Genomic DNA, 18882 nt, shown 5'->3' on the forward strand with positions numbered 1-18882 from the left:
CTGCTTCTTGTTTTTAATCTCAGCAATTCTGAGCCTTGTGCCTTGACGTTTTCACCTCGGTCACTCAATATTAGTTGGGGAAAAGACTTCTGCTTCTTTAAATGAAGACAAAAATTAATGGCTGCATGCATGAAAATATTCTAATCTTTCATCATCTAAGAAGCTCTGGATTTATTTGCCCTACCCATCCCCCTCATGGGAATGTAGCTTGATTGTACCCAAACTATCTTCACTTTAAAGGCAGCCCATTGTCCCATTATAGTTTTGCCTGCCAAATTTTGATTCCATTTTACCTGCGCCAGATCCATTATCTCCCCACTGAAGTTGACCCTCCCCCAATAATTATTTTTACTCTAGATTGATCCTTGTCCTTTTCCATAGTCAACCTAAACCTTACAATACTATGATCGTTGTCCCCTAAATGTTCCCCTACTGACACTTGACCTACTTGACCCAGTTCATTCCCCCAGAACCTGATTCAGCAAGGCCTCCTTCCTCATTGGACTGGAGACTGATGTAGAAAATTCTCCTGAACATATACTAGAAACTCCTGCTTGTCTCTGCCCTTTACACTATTACTATTCCAGTCTATATTAGGATAATTAAAGTCTCCCATTATAACTACTCTATAATTCTTGCACCTAACTGTAATTTCCTTGCAGATTTGTTCCTTTATATTTCTCCCACTAGTTGGCGGCCTATAGAATACACACAGAACTGTAAGGGTACCTCTATTGTTCCTTAGCTCTAACCAAATAGTTTCTGTCCTTGAACCCTCTAAGACATCCTCTCTCTCCAGCACTATAATGTTCTCCTTAATCAATACTGCTACCCATCCTCCTTTCTTTCCTTCGCTATTTTTCCTGAACACCTTGTATCAGGAATATTTAGTACCCAGTCCTGCCCTTTTTTGAGCCGGGTCTCTATTATCACCACAACATCATATTTCCACGTGGCTATCTGCCCCTACAGCTCACCAACCTTATTTACCAGACTCCGTACATTCACATACATACACAATAAACCTAATTTAGATCTTACTACATTCCCCCTTACTCTGACCCCACCTAATTCCTTACTATTTTCTACACTAGTGCTATCTGTCTTTACCAATTCTCTATGCACCTCTATAATATTATCTCCTGGTTCTCACACCCCTGTCAACTTAGTTTAAACGCTCCCCAATGGCACTAAAAAAATCGCTCTGCAATGGCATTGGTCCTGGCTCTGTTCAGGTACAACCCGTCCAGACTGTACAGATCCTATCTCCCCCAGAGCCGGAGCCAATGCCCCAGGAATCTAAAACCCTCCCTCCTGCACCATTTCTCCAGCTACACATTCATCTGCTCTATCCACCTCTTTCTATACTCAATTGTGCATGGTACCAGAAATAATCTGGAGATTATTACCTTTGAGTCCTACATTCTGGTATCTTTCCTTGCTCACTAAACTCTGCCTACAGGACCACATTGCTCTTTCTACTTATGTCATTAGTATCGATATGGACCATGACCGCTGGCTTTCCACTGTCTCCCCACAGAGTGCTCTACAGCCACTCAGTGACATCCTTGACCCTGGTACCAGGGAGGCAAAATATCTGTGGCCACAGAAATGTCTGTCTGTTCCCCTGATTGTCGAGTCCCCTATCACTATTGCTTTTCCAAACTTCCTCCTGCCCCCTGTACAGCTAAGCTCGACACGGTGCTGTGGACTAGGTTGTGGCTGCACATGCCAAAGGAATCATCACTCTCACTAGTATTCAGAATGGAATACTGGTTGGAGCGTGAGATGCACTCAGGGGACTGCTGCACTACCTGTTTGGTCTTCCTTGACTGGCTGGCGGTCACCCATTTCTTCTTTGCCTGCATACCCTTAAGCTGCAGGGTGACCACATCCATAAACGTGTTATCCACAAAACTCTCAGTCATGCGAATGTACCGCAGTGACTCCACCTGTCGCCAAGCTCCAAAACCCGGAGCGCAAGCTGCTGCAGCTGACAACACTTCCTGCACATGTGGTTATCCAGGACACAGGAAGCAACCTGGAGTTGCCACATGGCACAGGATGCGCATTCCACAGGACTAAGCTGCGATACCTCTATTTAATTTATGAGACTATTAAACTTACAGCTTAAATAACTAAAGATTCACCAATAAGCTGCTTTTCTTGTGCTGACGTCACTTTATTTTATTGGGAGGTTAATACGTCTCCAAAACCTGCTTTTATGATATTAATTGTGTTTTTCTTTCCCTGAAAAAAGTAAACTTTAAATTGCAAAGTGAGAAAGCAGGCAGTTCCAGTAAGGTGCCTATGGATGGCGCCGTTCAGAGACCAGGCCCCTGAGGCGATAGGCGGGGCAAGCGTGCCGCGATGCATTGTGGGAGTTGTAGTCCCCTGCCCACAAGCAGCTGGAGCAAGACGACAGCTTGGGAAAGTACAACTCCCGGCGTGCCCCGGGCTCGATCGGAGGGAGGAAGAGCTGCGTTTATAATGACCGGTTTGCAGAGTGCTGTATGCAGGGGAGTGAGACACAGGCAGGTTGCAGGTAAGTTTAGGGTAAAAGTGGGAGTCAATTAGGGAGGAGAGGATTTCCGAGCAACTACTTCCAAAAAGTTCATTTTGGGAAAAGTTGGCTGAGGTTTTATGGAGTTGGATGAAACTTTCAGTTTCTCCCTTCTAGGGGAACTTGAACGAGGAAGGGAAAGCAGGGAGAGGAGAAGGAGGAAGGCAGGAGAAGGGGAGGAAGGAGAAAGGGGCGAGGAGGGTGGAGGGAAAGTAAGAGAAGGGAAGAGTGAGGGCGGAGAAAGTGGAAAGAAGGAAGGGGACAGGGAGCACACAGTCCAGGCTCGGAGATGTGGAAAGAATATTTGCTGTAAGGATATACTGCTTAAACGCATCATTGCCTTATATATACGTTGCTCATTGTGACAAGAATTAAGCAATGGGTCTTTGTACCCAAGCCCAAAAAAATTGCTTTGTCGACTGTTTCGTATTGATGATGCACTTTATAGCCAGAGAAGTCGTACACAGAAGTTATAATATGGGGACAGACCATTCAGTCTACCTTTGCTGGCGCTTTACCTTTCGCTCATTGGTTCTGTGATTCACTCAAATCAATCGTTTTAAGTATTGGGCATTTTTCTTTTATCGCCGTTGATTTGAAACAGTTTATTTTGAAAGCGTATTTTTGTGTTACGAGAATGTTACATGTTGCGCTATTGTGGTGATGCCTTTAAAGGGAATGCAAGTGAGAAGCTGACTGCCCACACTCGTATCTCCTGATCTTGACTTAAAAAAAAATCGAATATATTATCGGTTAAAAATATCGCTTCAGTATCAGGCGCTGGTTGCGGAATGCCGCTGTTTCATTGGCTGCAGCCAATCGTGAAACATAGTTGCAACTAACTGAAAACTCGCTGGAAAATTTCTCTGCCAATTTACTGGTACGTCAACAGCCCACCTGTTGGGATTTTGTTCAGCATTTTTATTGTGATATAGAGAACCAAAGAAACTGTGAAATTCGCCCATGTGCAGTGCAAGGCTTTGCCCTGGAAAGTTCTGTGTAACTGATGGGAAATCCACACCAAGGATAGAAGAATATCTGCTCTGTGACTGAAGGTGTGCCTTCCATTGTATTCAACCTTGATCCCGTGATCCTTTGAACCCCGCTAGAAAAGCCCCAAGTTTGGATCCAGGTTTCTGTTAAGTTAGCTGATCTGAATGCTGGAGTTGCTGCATTTTGTTTCAGAATCACTGGGATAGAGAAGGGAAAAGTTGATCACGGTTCTCACACCTCGCGATCCGATGATCACTGCTGGAAGGTGAGTGGGGATTGGGCTCAGTATTGATTTCTCCCATGGACGAATATCCTACTGGTCTTTGCTGTGTAGTCTGGCATGTTAAACGCGATACCAGTGGCTGAGCAGTGCCTTGGGGAGTCTATTTCTTTGGCCTCCTTATCTCGAGAGACAATGGGTAAGCGCCTGGGGATGGTCAGTGGTGTGTGGAGCAGCGCCTGGAGTGGCTATAAAGGAACCCCGTAGGCGGTCATGTGTCACCTTTGGCATGTTTCCGGCAGTTCCTGCAGCCATACCGGTGCCAAACGACGTGCTCTGCACTCCTTTGGACCCCACCAGAAAGGCCGAGAGGAGGGCTTTGACAATTGGGCAACTCTCAACCTCCATACATTTGCCCAGGCATGCACCATGGAGAGGTCACTCCATAGTTGCCTCACAGCAACTGAAACAACACGAGGAGTCTACTAACGCAAGAGATTCAGTGTCTCAGGGAAGAGGAGAGCACCTCTGTATCCAAAGATTTGGAGGAATTAGAGAGGAAGATTTAGAGCAGCAGTGACCATGGCTGTGAGTTAAGGAAAAAAGTAAAGGCATGTCTGGAAGGGTGGGTTGGGGGGGTGGGGGGGGGGTGGTGGGAGGAGGTGTAAGTGTTTGGAGAATAAAAAGGAACCCTTTCTACTGCTGCACTTCAGGAGTGCAGGGGAGCTATTGGAAGCTGCACTCCAATCCTTCAGGTGATTGTTCACAAGGGCCTTTAAAACCTTTTGTAGCTGGAAGGAGTAAAATTAAATGTTGCAGCAGTCACAGAATAGGATAAAGCTTAGTGTATGTGGCTGGAATCGTTCAATCTCTCTATAGAAGTTATTCACAACACTTGAGCAAGGTGGCAAAAGAGTAAAACTTATTTTTGTTCAGTGCTTACTAGGGAGTGGATCTCACATTACTGGACCATGGGGAGTGGGCAATCACTGGGACTACCGACCGCAAAAGGACCCCATAAAGTGGGTTGCACAGACATCATGGCTGATCACACAAGGCAGGTAAGGTGGAGCCATGTATTTTGGCAGGGGATTAAATTTAATAAATCTTTGTGGGAATTGTGTTTTTGTTATCTAGTAAATGAATCATCAACCAAGATGCTGGTCTTTCACTGCCCTTGAGGCTTTCAGTGCGTACTCTGGCAGTAACGTCTGTGCACAAATGTAGAAATTCATGGAATTCATTGTTTATTCATTCTTGGGATGTGTGTCGCTGCCAAGGCTGACATTTGTTGTCCATCCCGAGTTGTTAAGCTGGTAGTGAGCTGCTCCCTTCTTCTGCAGTCTGTGTGGTGAAGGCACTCCAATAGTGCTGTAAGGTAGGGGGTTCCAGGATGTTGACCCAGCGATAATGAAGGAATGGCCAGTATATGTCCATCTGGATGGTGGGTGACTTGGAGGTTGTGGTGTTCCCGTGCACCTTGTCTTTCTAGGTGGTAGAGGTCACGAGTTTAGGAGGTGCTGTCAAAGAAACCTTGCCGAGTTGCTGCAGTGCATCTTGTAAATGGTGGAAGGAGTGGAAGTTTAAGGTGGTGGATGGGATGCCAATCAAGTGGGCTGCTTTGTCCTGGATGATGAGCTGCTTGAGTGTTGTAGCTGCACCCATCCAGGCAAGTGGAGAGTATTCCATCACACGCCTAACTTTGTGCCTGGTAGGTGAAGGAGTGGCTTTGGAGAGTCATGAGGTGAGTCACTTGCCACAGAATACCCAGTCTCTTGCCTGATCCAGTATCCATGGTGTTTGTGGCTGGTCCAGTTAAGTTTGTGGTCAGTGGTGACCCCAAGGATCTTGGAATTTGTTGCGCTATGTGAAATTGCTTGTAGTTTCTGTACTGGGGGACTAGCTACCCAATGGGAGCCCCAACCTGTGCCTGATTGTAGGGATGTCAAGGATAATTATGTACTGGAAACAAATGCTGGCCTTGCCAGCCACACCCACATCCCATGAAAGAATGAAAACAAACTTGTATTGAGATAATGCCTTTTACAACCTCGGCACGTCCCAAAGCACTTGCAGCCATTGATGCACTTTTTGAAGTGAGGTCACTGTTGTAGGGAAACGCACAACCAGGTCCCACAAACAATGTCCAATCCAAAAGACGGCACCGCCAACTGAGCCGCACTCCCTCGCTGCCCTGGAAATATCAACTGGATTATATGCTGAAGTCCCTAATTTACTTAAAGCACCCCAATACAGGAATTTTTTTATTATTTCATAGGATGTGGGTGTCACTGGCAATGCCAGCATTTGTTGCCCATCCCTAATTGCCCTTAATGACTGGCTTGCTAGGCCATTGAAGAGGGCAGTTAAGAGTCAACAACATTGCTATGGGTCTGAAGTCGCATGTAGGCCAGACTAGGTATAGAATGGCAGATTTCCTTCCCTGAAGGACATTAGTGAACCAGATGGGTTTTTACAACAAGTGATAGTTTCATGGTACCATTACAAAGATTAGTTTTCAATTCCAGATCTTTTAATTAATTGAGTTTATTAAATTTAAATTCCACCAGCTGCCATGATGGGATTTGAAACCATGTCCCCAGGCAATTAGCCTGGGCCTCTGGATTACTCATCCAGTGACATTACCATTACACTACCACCTCCCCCATGCAGTAAACATAATGTAAAAGTTGATCTGCCACCGCTCAAAATGGGCAGATGGCATTGCCCAAACCATTAAAAAGGTTCCTTGTATACAGTGAGCTTGCATATGTTGGTTTGAGCCACTAGGACACCAAGTGGAACAAAGATGATTGTGGGATATATTTTTCTGGAACAAAAAAACTAAATTGTGCACCAGTGATCCCTTGGAACAAGGTGGTGGGACTGAGATGACATCACCTTGTTGCTTTAAGGTTTGTGAACTCACTCTCTTGGCTACTTTGGCTGAACAGGCTATTTTGTGCTGGCTGACTCAGTGCATTCTATGTAAATGAAATCGCTGAGTTTCGTTGCTAAATGCATTGTCCGTTCTGGTACCAGACGTACAAGCTGAGAAGGTCCCAGCTTCCATTCCAGTCCATGCCTGGTTGCCTGATCTCAGCTGGGTGTTGCATTTGAATGGGGAGAAATGTGAAATTATATATTTTAGGAGAAAAAATTATAGAAAACATGCACTATATAGGAAAGCTTCAAAAGTAGAGAAGCAGAGAAAGATCTAAGGGCTATTGTACCCAAATGCTCAAAAGTGGAAGGAAGTGTTGATCTGTTGGTTCAGAAAAGTATGATGGTAACTAGGTTTATTAAGATTGTATTGTACAACATCAAAAATTGCATACTTCCTGATTAACTGAATAAATAATTGAAAAGGAAAAGGATATGGGAAAAGAGCAGAGAACTGGAACTAAGTAGATAGTTCTTTCAGAATGATAGAATAGACTCGATGGGTGGATTGGACTCTTTCTGTGCTGTAAAATTCTGTGATTCCAGAGAGGCATAAAGTTGGTCTCAGTTCCCTGGATTAGCAATGGGAAAATCAGCCAAGGCTTCCAATCACTATCCAGTAACCCCTGCTGGAAAGGATGTGTGGAGGAGAGGGGAGTGTTAAATAATCTGCTAACGCTCGTTGCCTAGATTCTCACATGAAATGTGGCCAAGTGGTTGAGGTACTGGACAGCATTTGAAGCTGATGGACAAGTCAGCACCTCGAGGTTGGAAGAGAAACTTGAGGAGGGAAGTGAAACATACTTTGTCAAAAAATTTCATTTTGACGGGCACTTACAAGGTTGGAGTGGGTTTGTGGGCTGTGTAAGCAGATTCAGGCTACACTCTTGCAATACCTGTGGGAAGAGTTGACTCACCCAAACTTGATGTCTTGCTAAACCAGATCCACAACTTCGCTTCCCACACGTGCCACATGATGTTCAACTTGGGCCTCAGACCTCAAACTGTGCTCCTTCCAGTATATAACCCGTGTTTGATCTGTCTTGGGAGTGTTTGGGGCAGTGTAGAGGCAGCTTTATTCTGTATCTAATCTGTGTTGTGCTTGCCCTGGGATTGTTTGATGGGACAGTTTAGAGAGTGTTTTACACACTGTACCTAGTGCTATATCTGACTCTTTTAAGCTGATATTTGGTGCTTAAAATAGACATCGGCATTGCACAGCTTGATGAGAACAAAATTTATCAAAGAATAGTGAAGAATCGTAAAAGACAAATCTTTGTAAAAGGGAGCTGCCCCTCAGATCTCTATCTGTCTTGGATCGTTACTTACATTGCATGATCTTAACATAACTTATTGAGAAATCATTCTCTACTTGCTGAAGGTTTCAACAGAGCATTTGAGAAAAACATGAAGGAAGTTGCTGGCTTTGACTTTTATCAGTCTGAAGAGAGTTGTGCTGTATCTTAAAGGGTTGGTTGTTTTGTCACCAGTTGGAAGAAATCAGGCACACAAACATCTTGTACTTGTGAAATGGTAAAAACACACTACAGAATAATAGTGAAGCACACTGGGTGAGATCAAAGTCAGATGTCGAACCAACACAAGACCTGATGTAAGGCTATGTAAGGGGGAGATTCCTCTGGGCCCATTTTCATAACCTGATTAGAAGTAATATTAAACTGAGGCCCCGTCTCCCCCCCTCAGTTAGAGGTATGAGATCCTCTGGCACCATTTCGAAGAACAGCAGGGGAGATCTAACAGAATCCTGGACAATATCCCTCAGCCAGTATCACAAGAAACAGATCATATGACCATTATCATGCTGCTGTTTGTGGTAGCTTGCTGCGCACAAAGTTGCTGCTGCATTTCCTACATTGCAACAGCCACTGCACTTCAAAAGTACTTTATTGGTTGTAAAATGTTTTGGGGCATCCTGAGGTCGTGAGAGATGCTTGTATAAACACAAGGTTTTTCTTTGTCTTTTACTTGCCTTACAATCAATTCTTTTTTTAAAGTGGGAAATAATTTAATTTATTTCAGGGAAGTTTCTTCCGTTTATATTATCCCTGTGAGGCCTGTGGGCTTTCCAAGCAGCCGCTGTGGATTCCCCGATACGAGTACTGCGGGGGCCTCGCGGAATTCCTGGAAAAGAGCAAGAAGTGGTGCGCCCCTCTACTTAATTTGGCATTCGGTGAGTGAGACTCAACAAAGTGACTGGGATGGTGGGCTAAACAACCAAAAGAGTTGAGCAAACGTTCCCAAACAGGAGGATGTGGCATGTACAGGGGGTATATCGGGTGTGGGGCGGCGTGCAAGAAGGTTGGATTGCCCAAGAACGAGAGCCACCAATGCATCCATGGGTAACCAGAGAAGGGTGCATTATAAGACACACTCCATGTTCTAGAAGTGACCATTGGACCAAGTGGAGCCACTTAAGGTGCAGCATTCATCAGTTACTATGCACCTCTAATGGGTCCAGTGGGTCAGCGTGGATTCAAGCGTGCTTGTGCAGGACTGAGGCTGCACTATTTAAGATGTTAACTGTGATAATACTGTCGCCTCTGAGACAGAAGGTTGTACGTTTGAGTCCCACTTCAGAGGCTTGAGAGCAAAATTCAGGCCAATACCCCCAGTGCCAGCACTGAGGGAGTGCGGGACTGTCAGATGTCTTTTGGATAAGACATTAAACTGAGGCTCAGTCTGCTCTCAGGTGGATGTAAAAGATCCCATGGCACAGTTTGAAGCAGAGCAGGAGAGTTCTCCTTGGTATTCTGGTCAATATGTATCCCTCAACCAACATCATTAAAGCAGATTATCTGGTCATTATCTTATTGCTGTTTGTGGGAGTTTGCTGTGTACAAATTGACTGTCACATTTCCTACATTACAGCAGTGACTACACTTCCAAAGTCTTTCACTGCTGGTGAAGCATGTTTGAATGTCCAGAGGATTTTTTTTTGTGTTGCAATGTAGAATAATGGAACTTGGGTCTGTATAATTAAAACATATATAAAAGGTTTACAAGTTAAGTATTGTCCACATGATCTCCTGGAATTGTTTCAAAGGCCTGAGCGAGGTCAAAGAAATTTTCCCAACTTTTATTTTTTTTTCTTTCTCTTGGCCCTGGGTTTTTGTAGTGTCTTTAACATAGAAAAATGTTCCAAGGTAGTTCACAGGAGTGATTATCAAAAAAACTTCCACACCGAGCGACATGAGATATTATGACAGGTGATCAAAAGCTCGGTCAAGGAGACAGGTTTTAAGGAGCTTCTTAAAGGAGGAGAGGTAGAGGTTTAGGGAGGGAATTCCAAATCATGGGGCATGGAAACTGAAGGCACTGCCACCAATGGTGGAGCAACAAAAATCGAATGCAGAAGAGGCCAGAATTAGAGCAGCTGAGATATCTTGGAGGAGTTGTAGGGCTGGACGAGATTACGGAGATAGAGAGGGGCGAGGCCATGGAGGGATTTGAACATGGGGATGAGAATATTAAAATAGCAATGTTGCCGGTCCAGGAGCCAATGAGGGTCGGCAAGTGCAGGGGTGATGAGTGAATGCTGACTTGTGCCTTGTAGATGAAGAGGCTTTGGGGAGTCAGGAGGTGAGTTACTCGCCGCAGGATTGTTAGCCTCTGACCTGCTCTTGTAGCCACAGTATTTATATGGCTACTCCAGTTCAGTGTCTGGTTAATGGTAGCCCCTAGGAAGTTGATAGTGGGGGATTCAGCGATGGTAATGCCATTGAATGTCAAGGGGAGATGGTTAGATTCTCTCTTGTTGGATATGGTCATTGCCTGGCACTTGTGAGTAACATTTGTGCCACACATAAGGTCTAGGCGGCTGAAGAAAGACGAAGCTTTGAAAGAATATCGGGATTGTAGGCGCAATCTGAAATGAGGAATTAAGAGGGGTCATGAAATATCTTTAGCAAACAGGGTTAAGGAAAATCCCAAAGCCTTTTATTCATATATAAGGAGCAAGAGGGTAACTAGAGAAAGGATTGGCCCACTCAAGGACAAAGGAGGAAAGTTATGCGTGGAGTCAGAGAAAATGGGTGAGATTCTAAACGAGTACTTTGCATCGGTATTCACCGAGGAGAGGGACATGACGGATGTTTGATTACTCTCGGTCAAGTCGGCATAAGGAGGGAGGAAGTGTTGGGTATTCTAAAAGGCATTAAGGTGGACAAGTCCCCAGGTCCGGATGGGATCTATCCCAGGTTACTGTGGGAAGCGAGAGAGGAAATAGCTGGGGCCTTAACAGATATTTTTGCAACATCCTTAAACACGGGTGAGGTCCCGGAAGACTGGAGAATTGCTAATGTCCCCTTGTTTAAGAAGGGTAGCAGGGATAATCCAGGTAATTATAGACCGGTGAGCCTGACGTCAGTGGTAGGGAAGCTGCTGAAGAAGATACTGAGGGATAGGATCTATTCCCATTTGGAAGAAAATGGGCTTATCAGTGATAGGCAACATGGTTTTGTGCAGGGAAGGTCATGTCTTACCAACTTAATAGAATTCTTTGAGGAAGTGACAAAGTTGATTGATGAGGGAAGTGCTGTAGATGTCATATACATGGACTTCAGTAAGGCGTTCGATAAGGTTCCCCATGGTAGGCTGATGGAGAAAGTGAAGGCGCATGGGGTCCAAGGTGTACTAGCTAGATGGATAAAGAACTGGCTGGGAGACAGAGTAGTAGTGGAAGGGAGTTTCTCAAAATGGAGACGTGTGACCAGTGGTGTTCCACAGGGATCCGTGCTGGGACCACTGTTGTTTGTGATATACATAAATGATTTGGAGGAAAGTATAGGTGGTCTGATTAGCAAGTTTGCAGACGACACTAAGATTGGTGGAGTAGCAGATAGTGAAGGGGACTGTCCGAGAATACAGCAGACTATAGATCGATTGGAGAGTTGGGCAGAGAAATGGCAGATGGAGTTCAATCAGGGCAAATGCGAGGTGATGCATTTTGGAAGATCCAATTCAAGAGTGAACTATACAGTAAATGGAAAAGTCCTGGGGAAAATTGATGTCCAGAGAGATTTGGGTGTTCAGGTCCATTGTTCCCTGAAGGTGGCAACGCAGGTAAATAGAGTGGTCAAGAAGGCATACGGCATGCTTTGCTTCATCGGACGGGGTATTGAGTACAAGAGTTGGCAGGTCATGTTACAGTTGTATAGGACTTTGGTTCAGCCACATTTGGAATACTGCGTGTAGTTCTGGTCGCCACATTACCAAAAGGATGTGGATGCTTTGGAGAGGGTGCAGGGGAGGTTCACCAGGATGTTGCCTGGTATGGAGAGTGCCAGCTATGAAGAAAGGTTGAGTAGATTAGGATTATTTTCATTAGAAAGACGGAGGTTGAGGGGGGAACTGATTGAGGTGTACAAAATCATGAGAGGTATAGACAGGTTGGATAGCAAGAAGCTTTTTCCCAGAGTGGGGGATTCAATTACTAGGGGACACGAGTTCAAAGTGAAAGAGGAAAAGTTTAGGGGGGATATGCGTGGAAAGTTCTTTATGCAGAGGGTGGTGGGTGCCTGGAACGCGTTGCCAGCGGAGGTGGTAGACGCGGGCACAATAGCGTCTTTTAAGATGTATCTAGACCGATACATGAATGGGCAGGAAGTAAAGAGATACAGACCCTTAGGAAATAGGCGACAGGTTTAGATAGAGGATCTGGATCGGCGTAGGCTTGGAGGGCCGAAGGGCCTGTTCCTGTGCTGTAATTTTCTTTGTTCTTTGTTCTTTATATAAATACCATGGCTACAAGAGCAGGTCAGAGGCTAGGAATCCTGCGGCGAGTAATTCACCTCCTGACTCCCCAAAGCCTGCCCGCTATCTACAAGGCACGTGTCAGGAGTGTGATGGAATACTCTCCACTTGCCTGGATAGGTGCAGCTCCAACAGCACTCAAGAAGCTCAACACCATCCAGGACAAAGCAGCCCGCTTGATTGGCACCTCATCTACAAACATTCACTCCCTCCATCACCGACGCACAGTGGCAGTCGTGTGTACCATCTACAAGATGCACTGCAGCAACGCACCAAGGCTCCTTAGACAGCACCTTCCAAACCCGTGACCTCTACCAACTAGAAGGACAAGGGCAGCAAATGCATGGGAACACCACCACCTGCAAGTTCCCCTCCAAGTCTCACACCATCCTGACTTGGAACTATATTGCCGTTCCTTCACTGTCGCTGGGTCAAAATCCTGGCACTCCCTTCCTAACAGCACTGTGGGTATACCTACCCCACATAGACTGCAGCGGTTCAAGAAGGCAGCTCACCACCACCTTCTCGAGCAATTGGGGATGGGCACATCCCATGAACGAATTTTGAAAAAAATGGGACCTGGTGTGACTTAGGATACAGGCAGCAGAGTTTTGGATGAGCTCACAGTTGTGGAGGGTGGAAAGTGGGAGAGCATTGAAATAGCCAAGTATCAAGGTAACATAGGCATGGGTAAGGGTTTCAGAAACAGATGAGCTGAGGCAGCTAACCTCAGGCAGGGAAGGGGAAAAAGACTGCAGGATTGATAATCTCTGTGCTGCAGCTTTGTACCTAGAATAGAACTGAGGTAGGGCAGTTTTTTCTCACTGGACAGCAAGAGGTGGAGAGAAAGAGAGATAATCATGATTTGGAAAATTTGAACAGTTGGGTCGGCCATGACTAGAGAGCTGCAGATCTTGCCTAGGGCTGAGGGAGAAAGGGGCCTAGGCTATATATTACAAGAGCTGCTCATGTGTGTTGTCTGAACATGGCTTTGAAGCCTCATTATAATCATATAAATTATTGCCAATTAGGCTCAAAACATCATCCATCCTAAATCTTTGTGATTTTAAGATGGAATTGTAATATGGACCCAAGTATTCATCCCACTGTCCATCGGATATTTTGGAAAACTAGGATAGACTCACGTAAACAATGAAATGCTATATCTTGATGACCAGCATAAACTCTTCATGCACCATTTTTTAATTCTTTAGGTTATTATGAAGTTCCGGTTGGATGGAACGCTCCTTTCAGAGCTGTGGAGAAGTACCCGTTGATCATATTTTCCCACGGCCTTGGGGCTTTCAGGTAGAGTGCCAATCGTGGTGGCCACTGGTTTTCCTATCCGAACTTTAACCTCTGTCAGTTTCCCTCCGTTCCACAAAAGGGTTTCATCAGCCTGTGTTCCAGGACTGATGAGTGATCCAACCGTTAGTCTGTCATCTCATTATCCATCTTTGTTTTCTTTTCTCACTCTTTTTTTTAAAATTACTCTCTCGATTATATTCTTACCTCCTTGCACTCTTTTCTCTCCAATGAAATATCAACATAATACTGTGCCTCTTCCCCATCCCCCTCAAACCCCACCCACTAGTTTTTCATACCCTGGGCACCTGGCATCCAGTAGCCATTATTCATCATAAAACTTCAACTTGCGAATCAATGGAATTTTCAAAAGTGTAGGGCATCTGAGCCCATTTCCTTCTCCCCACACTCTAATACCATTGTATCATCTTTACTGCCACCCTCGCTGAGATCAGTCGGCAACAAAACCTGGGACCTCGCTTACAAAGTATTTATTGCACTGAAATAGGCCGTTCAGCCTAACAGATCCATGCTGGTGTTTATGCTCCACAGGGGCCTCCTCCCACCCCTGTTCATCTAACCCTTCAACATATCCTTCCTCCCTCGTTTATCTAGATTCCCCTTTAAATGCATCTATGTTATTCACCGTATGTACTTCCTGTGGTAGTGAGTTCCACATTCTTAACTGCTCCCTGGGTAACGAGATTTTGCTTGATTTCCTTATTGGTTTTATTAGCGACTATCTTGTATTTGTGGCCCCTAGTTCTGGCTTTGTCTGCAAGTAGAAACACCTCTACGTCTACCTATCAAACCCTTTCATAACCTTGAAGCCCTCTATTGGGTTACTCCTTGGTCTTTTTTCTAGAGAGCAGGAGGTTTAGAGGGGATTTGAGGAAAAAGTTTTTCACCCAGAGGGTGGTTGGAATCTGGAACGCACTGCCTGAAGGGGTGGTAGAGGCAGGAACCATCACAACATTTAAGAAGTATTTAGATGAGCACTTGAAATGCCAAAGCATACAAGGCTATGGGCCAAGTGCTGGAAAATGGGATTAGAATAGGTAGGTGCTTGATGGGCGGCACAGACACGATGGGCCGAAGGGCCTGTTCCTGTGCTGTATGACTCTATGGCTCTAGAGGAAAAAGCCCCAACCTGTTCAGTTCTTGATAAATTATAACCTTGCAGTTCTGGTATTCTAATAAATCTTTCTTACGCCTGCTCCAGTGCCTCTGCATTCTTTTTATAATATGGAGACCAGGACTGTGCACAGTACTCCAGGTAATATCCTTGCATTCCTTTCTCTGTCATGTACTCACTTAGCTTCCCTTTAAATGCACCTATCCCATTTACCTCAACTGCTGCATGTGGTAGTGAGTTCCTGTTCTGTAGGCCTCAATCACTCACATCCTGAATCAAGGGCACTGCATTCACTCACTCCTCACGTGTATATGATAGAAGCTGTCCCTGTACTCCCCTTTTTTTTATATTACTGTCCTCAAGAGCCCCCACTGACAGGAAGAGGGCGCCCAGTACTGATGTGATGGGATCTCGGCGGAGGATTGCAGTGCTGAAGTATCACTGTTCCATTCTTTTTCTTGTCACAGGACCGTGTACTCTGCTGTCTGCATCGAGATGGCATCTCAGGGGTTTGTTGTCGCTGCTGTCGAGCACAGGTTAGTGTCTAGGAGGAGGCCACAGCATTTTAGCAATATTCACAATACATTCAAGGGCCTCACCACCGTTCCAGAGAGGCTGTCAAAGGATTGTTCTAGTGGTGGGCCACGCATTATGTGATGCCCCCCTGGGGTGTGTGCCATGTGACACCCCCTGCGACAATATGGATAGCAAAGCTTTACTCTATATCTAACCTGTGCTGTACCTGCCCTGGGAGTGTTTGGAACAGTGTAACATGCTGTTTGCCTATCGAATGGAAATTTTGAACACTAAAGGCTGGAGTGGGTTCATGGCATGTTTAATTGGATTCGGGCTATGCTATTGCTATACTTGTGGCTGGCTTTGACTAGCACAAACATGATGCCTTCTAAACCAGATCCACAACTTTTTCCACCTGTTCCACATGATCTTCAACTCAGGCCTCAGACTTCAAGCTGTGCTTCTTCCAGTGGAGGGAATTTTACTTGTATCTAACCCATGCTGTACCTGCCCTGGGGTTGTCTGGACAGTGTAGAGGTAGCTTTACAATGTATGTAAGAGATTGCGATTATTTCCAAGGCCCTTTCACTTTTTCCCATTTTGTTTTTAATCAGGGATGAATCGGCTTGCACTACCTTTTTTTTCAAGTCTCCTGTTGAAGATTTGGAGCAGTCGATTGGGTTAACAGCTCCAATAGAACAAACCGTCAAGGGTCCTGGGTCACCCCCAGCCTCCCCACCTGAGCTAGAGGAAGAATGGCTCCCGTACAGGAAATTGGAGACAGCCGAGGAAGATTTCTCTCTCCGGAATAAGCAGGTGTTTTTAAAATCCAGGAATGTTCCTGTTTCAATTTTGGTGTTGGGAAGGGGCACTGAATGCATCAGGGAATTTGTTGCACAATTCCTTGGTTGTTTTCACACAGGAATATGACTCTTGGTCCAGTGACCAACTGATTTTGTGGGCTAATCTTAATCTTTGGGGGGGGGGGGGGGCAAAAAAAACTGTCAAAGCCAGAGTGTGTGCAGCCTTTCAGTTGGCATGTGTAAGATCTCAACCTTTGTTTTAATTAACAACAAATTAGACTTTTGGAGCCTAGACTTTAGCAGAAGAACTATTTATTGTGTTTAATTGCTGCTTATAAAACTGTTCCCTTTGACGTATTGGCAGAGGTTTGGAAAAAGACAGACGTGCATTTATATAGCACGTTTCACAACCTCAGGATGTCCCAAAGTGCTTCACTGTCAATGAAGTTTTTTTTTAAAGTATAGTAACGTAGGAAATATAGCACTCAATTTGCACATAGTGACATCCTGCAAGCAGCAATGTGATTTGATCTGATTGTAATGGTGGTTGAGGAATAATTATTGGCTCAGGACACCAGGGAGAACTCACCTACACTTCTTTGAAATAGTGCCCTGTGATCATTTGCAAACCAGCCTCTGTTTAATGTCTTATCCAAAAGACGGCACATCCAGCCGTGTAGCACTCCCTCAGTGAAGTATCGAGCTGGACCTTGTGCTCCAGTCTCTGGAGTGAGAGTTGAACCCATGACCTTCTGGTTCAAAAGTAAGTGCAACCCACTGAGCCACAGATGGCATGGGTTTGCTAATGCCCCATTCCCCCATCAGCCTTGTGCTCGTGGATCTACACTGGCTCCTGGTTAAGCAACACCTCGATTTTTAAAATTCTCATCCTTCAAAACCCTCCATGGCCTCACAACAACCCCCCCCCCCCCCCTCCCCCTTCTATCTCTCTCATCTCCTCCAGCCCCACAACCCTCTGAGATAACTGTGCTCTGCTAATTCTGCCCTCTTGAGCATCCCTGATTTTTAATTGTTGCACCATTGGTGGTTGTGCCTTCAGCTTCCAAGGCCCTAAGCTCTCAATATGTCCTGCTACCTTCAAAGATTGATACATGTGTACCCCCCAGGTCCCTCTGTTCCTACACACTCTTTAGAACTGTGCCATTAAGTATAATTTAATACTGACAAGTGTGAGGTGATGCATTTTGGCAGAAGGACTAGGGAGAGGCAATATATACTCATTGTGTGCAGGAACAGAAGCACCTTGGGGGGTGGGGGGTGGTGGTGATGCAATGATCTTTGAAGGTGGCAGGACATATTGAGAGATTGGTTAGTAAAGCATATAGGATCTAGGACTTCATAAAGAGGCATTGAGAACAAAAGCAGGGAAGTTATGCTAAACATTTATAAAGCTCTGGTAAGGTCCCAGTGGAGTATTGCAACCAGTTCTGGTCACCACACTTTAGGAAGGACGTGAGGCTCCTTGAGAGGGTGCAGAGATGATTTACCAGAATGGTTTCAAGAATGGGGGATTTTAGTTACAAGATTAGGTTAGGAAAGCTGGGGAGGTTCTCCTTCGAACAAAGGAGATTGAGGGGATAAGTGCACAAGATTATGACTGGCTTAAATTAGTTAGACAAGGATAAACTGTTCCGATTAACTAACGGTGCAAGGATTAGGGGACACAGATTGAAGGTTTTGGGTAAGAGACGCAGGGGGAATATGAGGAACTTTTTTATGTAGCGCGTGGTAATGACCTGGAACTTGCTGCCCGCAAGAGTAGTGGAATTGGAGACAATCAATGACTTCAAAAGGAAATTGGATGGCCACTTGAAGGAAATAGACTTGCAGTGCTATGGGGATTGAACGGGGGAGTGGAACTGACTGGATTGCTCTTTGGCGAGCTGGTATGGACTTGATGGGCCAATTGGCCTCCTTCTGTGCTGCAAATGACTGACTCTGGAATTTCCTCCCTAAACCCCCCCTCCCTTCCTCTCTCTTTCATCTCTCTCTCTGTCGCTCTCTTTTTTTTTGCTTTCGTTCGCTCTTTTTCGCGCTCGCTCGCTCTTTTTCGCTCTCGCCCTCTCCGCTGCTTAAAACCTACCTCTTTGACCAAGCTTTGGGTCATCTGCCCTAACATCTCCTTACGTGGTTCAGTGTTGAATTTTGTTTTATAACGTTCTTGTGAAGCACCTTGGAACATTTTACTCCTTGAAAGATGCTATATAAATACAGGTTGTTGTACTCCAAATTGGGGAGGAAATGGAAAAATATTGTTAGCTACCAAACAATCTTTAAAAGAAGTATTAAAACCTGCTAAATGGGTTGGCCATTTAGGACTGAGATGAGGAGAAATTTCTTCACTGAAAAGGTTGTGAATCTTTGGAATTTCCTATGCCAGAGGGCATTTGGATGCTCAGTCATTGAGTATATTCAAGACTGAAATCCATACACTTTGGACGTTAAGGGATTCAGGGGATATGAGGATAGGGCAGAAAAGTGGAGTTGAAGTCGAAGATTACCCATTATTTAATGGCAGAGCAGGCTCGAGGGTCCATATAACCAACGCCTGCTGCTCCTATTTCTTATTGTCTTAGTTCAAGTTACTGTGAGTTATTTCCCAGGAGGTTTG

The 18882-nt window shown here is 45.1% G+C and overlaps 1 protein-coding gene across 6 annotated transcripts in view; it reads left to right on the plus strand.

Annotated features, from left to right (window-relative positions):
* The first annotated feature begins 2436 nt into the window (after window positions 1-2436).
* The window catches only part of LOC137347228 (platelet-activating factor acetylhydrolase 2, cytoplasmic-like), a 31705-nt gene continuing 15259 nt past the window's right edge, over window positions 2437-18882 (plus strand). For 2 of the 6 annotated variants that reach the window (XM_068011475.1, XM_068011476.1), the window contains exons 1-6: window positions 2437-2545; window positions 4713-4837; window positions 8760-8910; window positions 13706-13799; window positions 15399-15467; window positions 16062-16263. In XM_068011475.1, the coding sequence (XP_067867576.1) occupies window positions 2491-2545; window positions 4713-4837; window positions 8760-8910; window positions 13706-13799; window positions 15399-15467; window positions 16062-16263 (696 nt within the window). In that variant the 5' untranslated portion in view covers window positions 2437-2490. Of the gene's footprint in view, window positions 2546-2836; window positions 2873-2909; window positions 3444-3470; window positions 3619-4507; window positions 4532-4712; window positions 4838-8759; window positions 8911-13705; window positions 13800-15398; window positions 15468-16061; window positions 16264-18882 lie in introns of those variants that run through there. The other 4 variants (XM_068011479.1, XM_068011477.1, XM_068011478.1 and 1 more) reach the window with 4 other exon arrangements.

This window comes from Heterodontus francisci, chromosome 31 (genome assembly GCF_036365525.1).
Source record: "Heterodontus francisci isolate sHetFra1 chromosome 31, sHetFra1.hap1, whole genome shotgun sequence".
Taxonomy (NCBI): Eukaryota; Metazoa; Chordata; class Chondrichthyes; order Heterodontiformes; family Heterodontidae; genus Heterodontus; species Heterodontus francisci.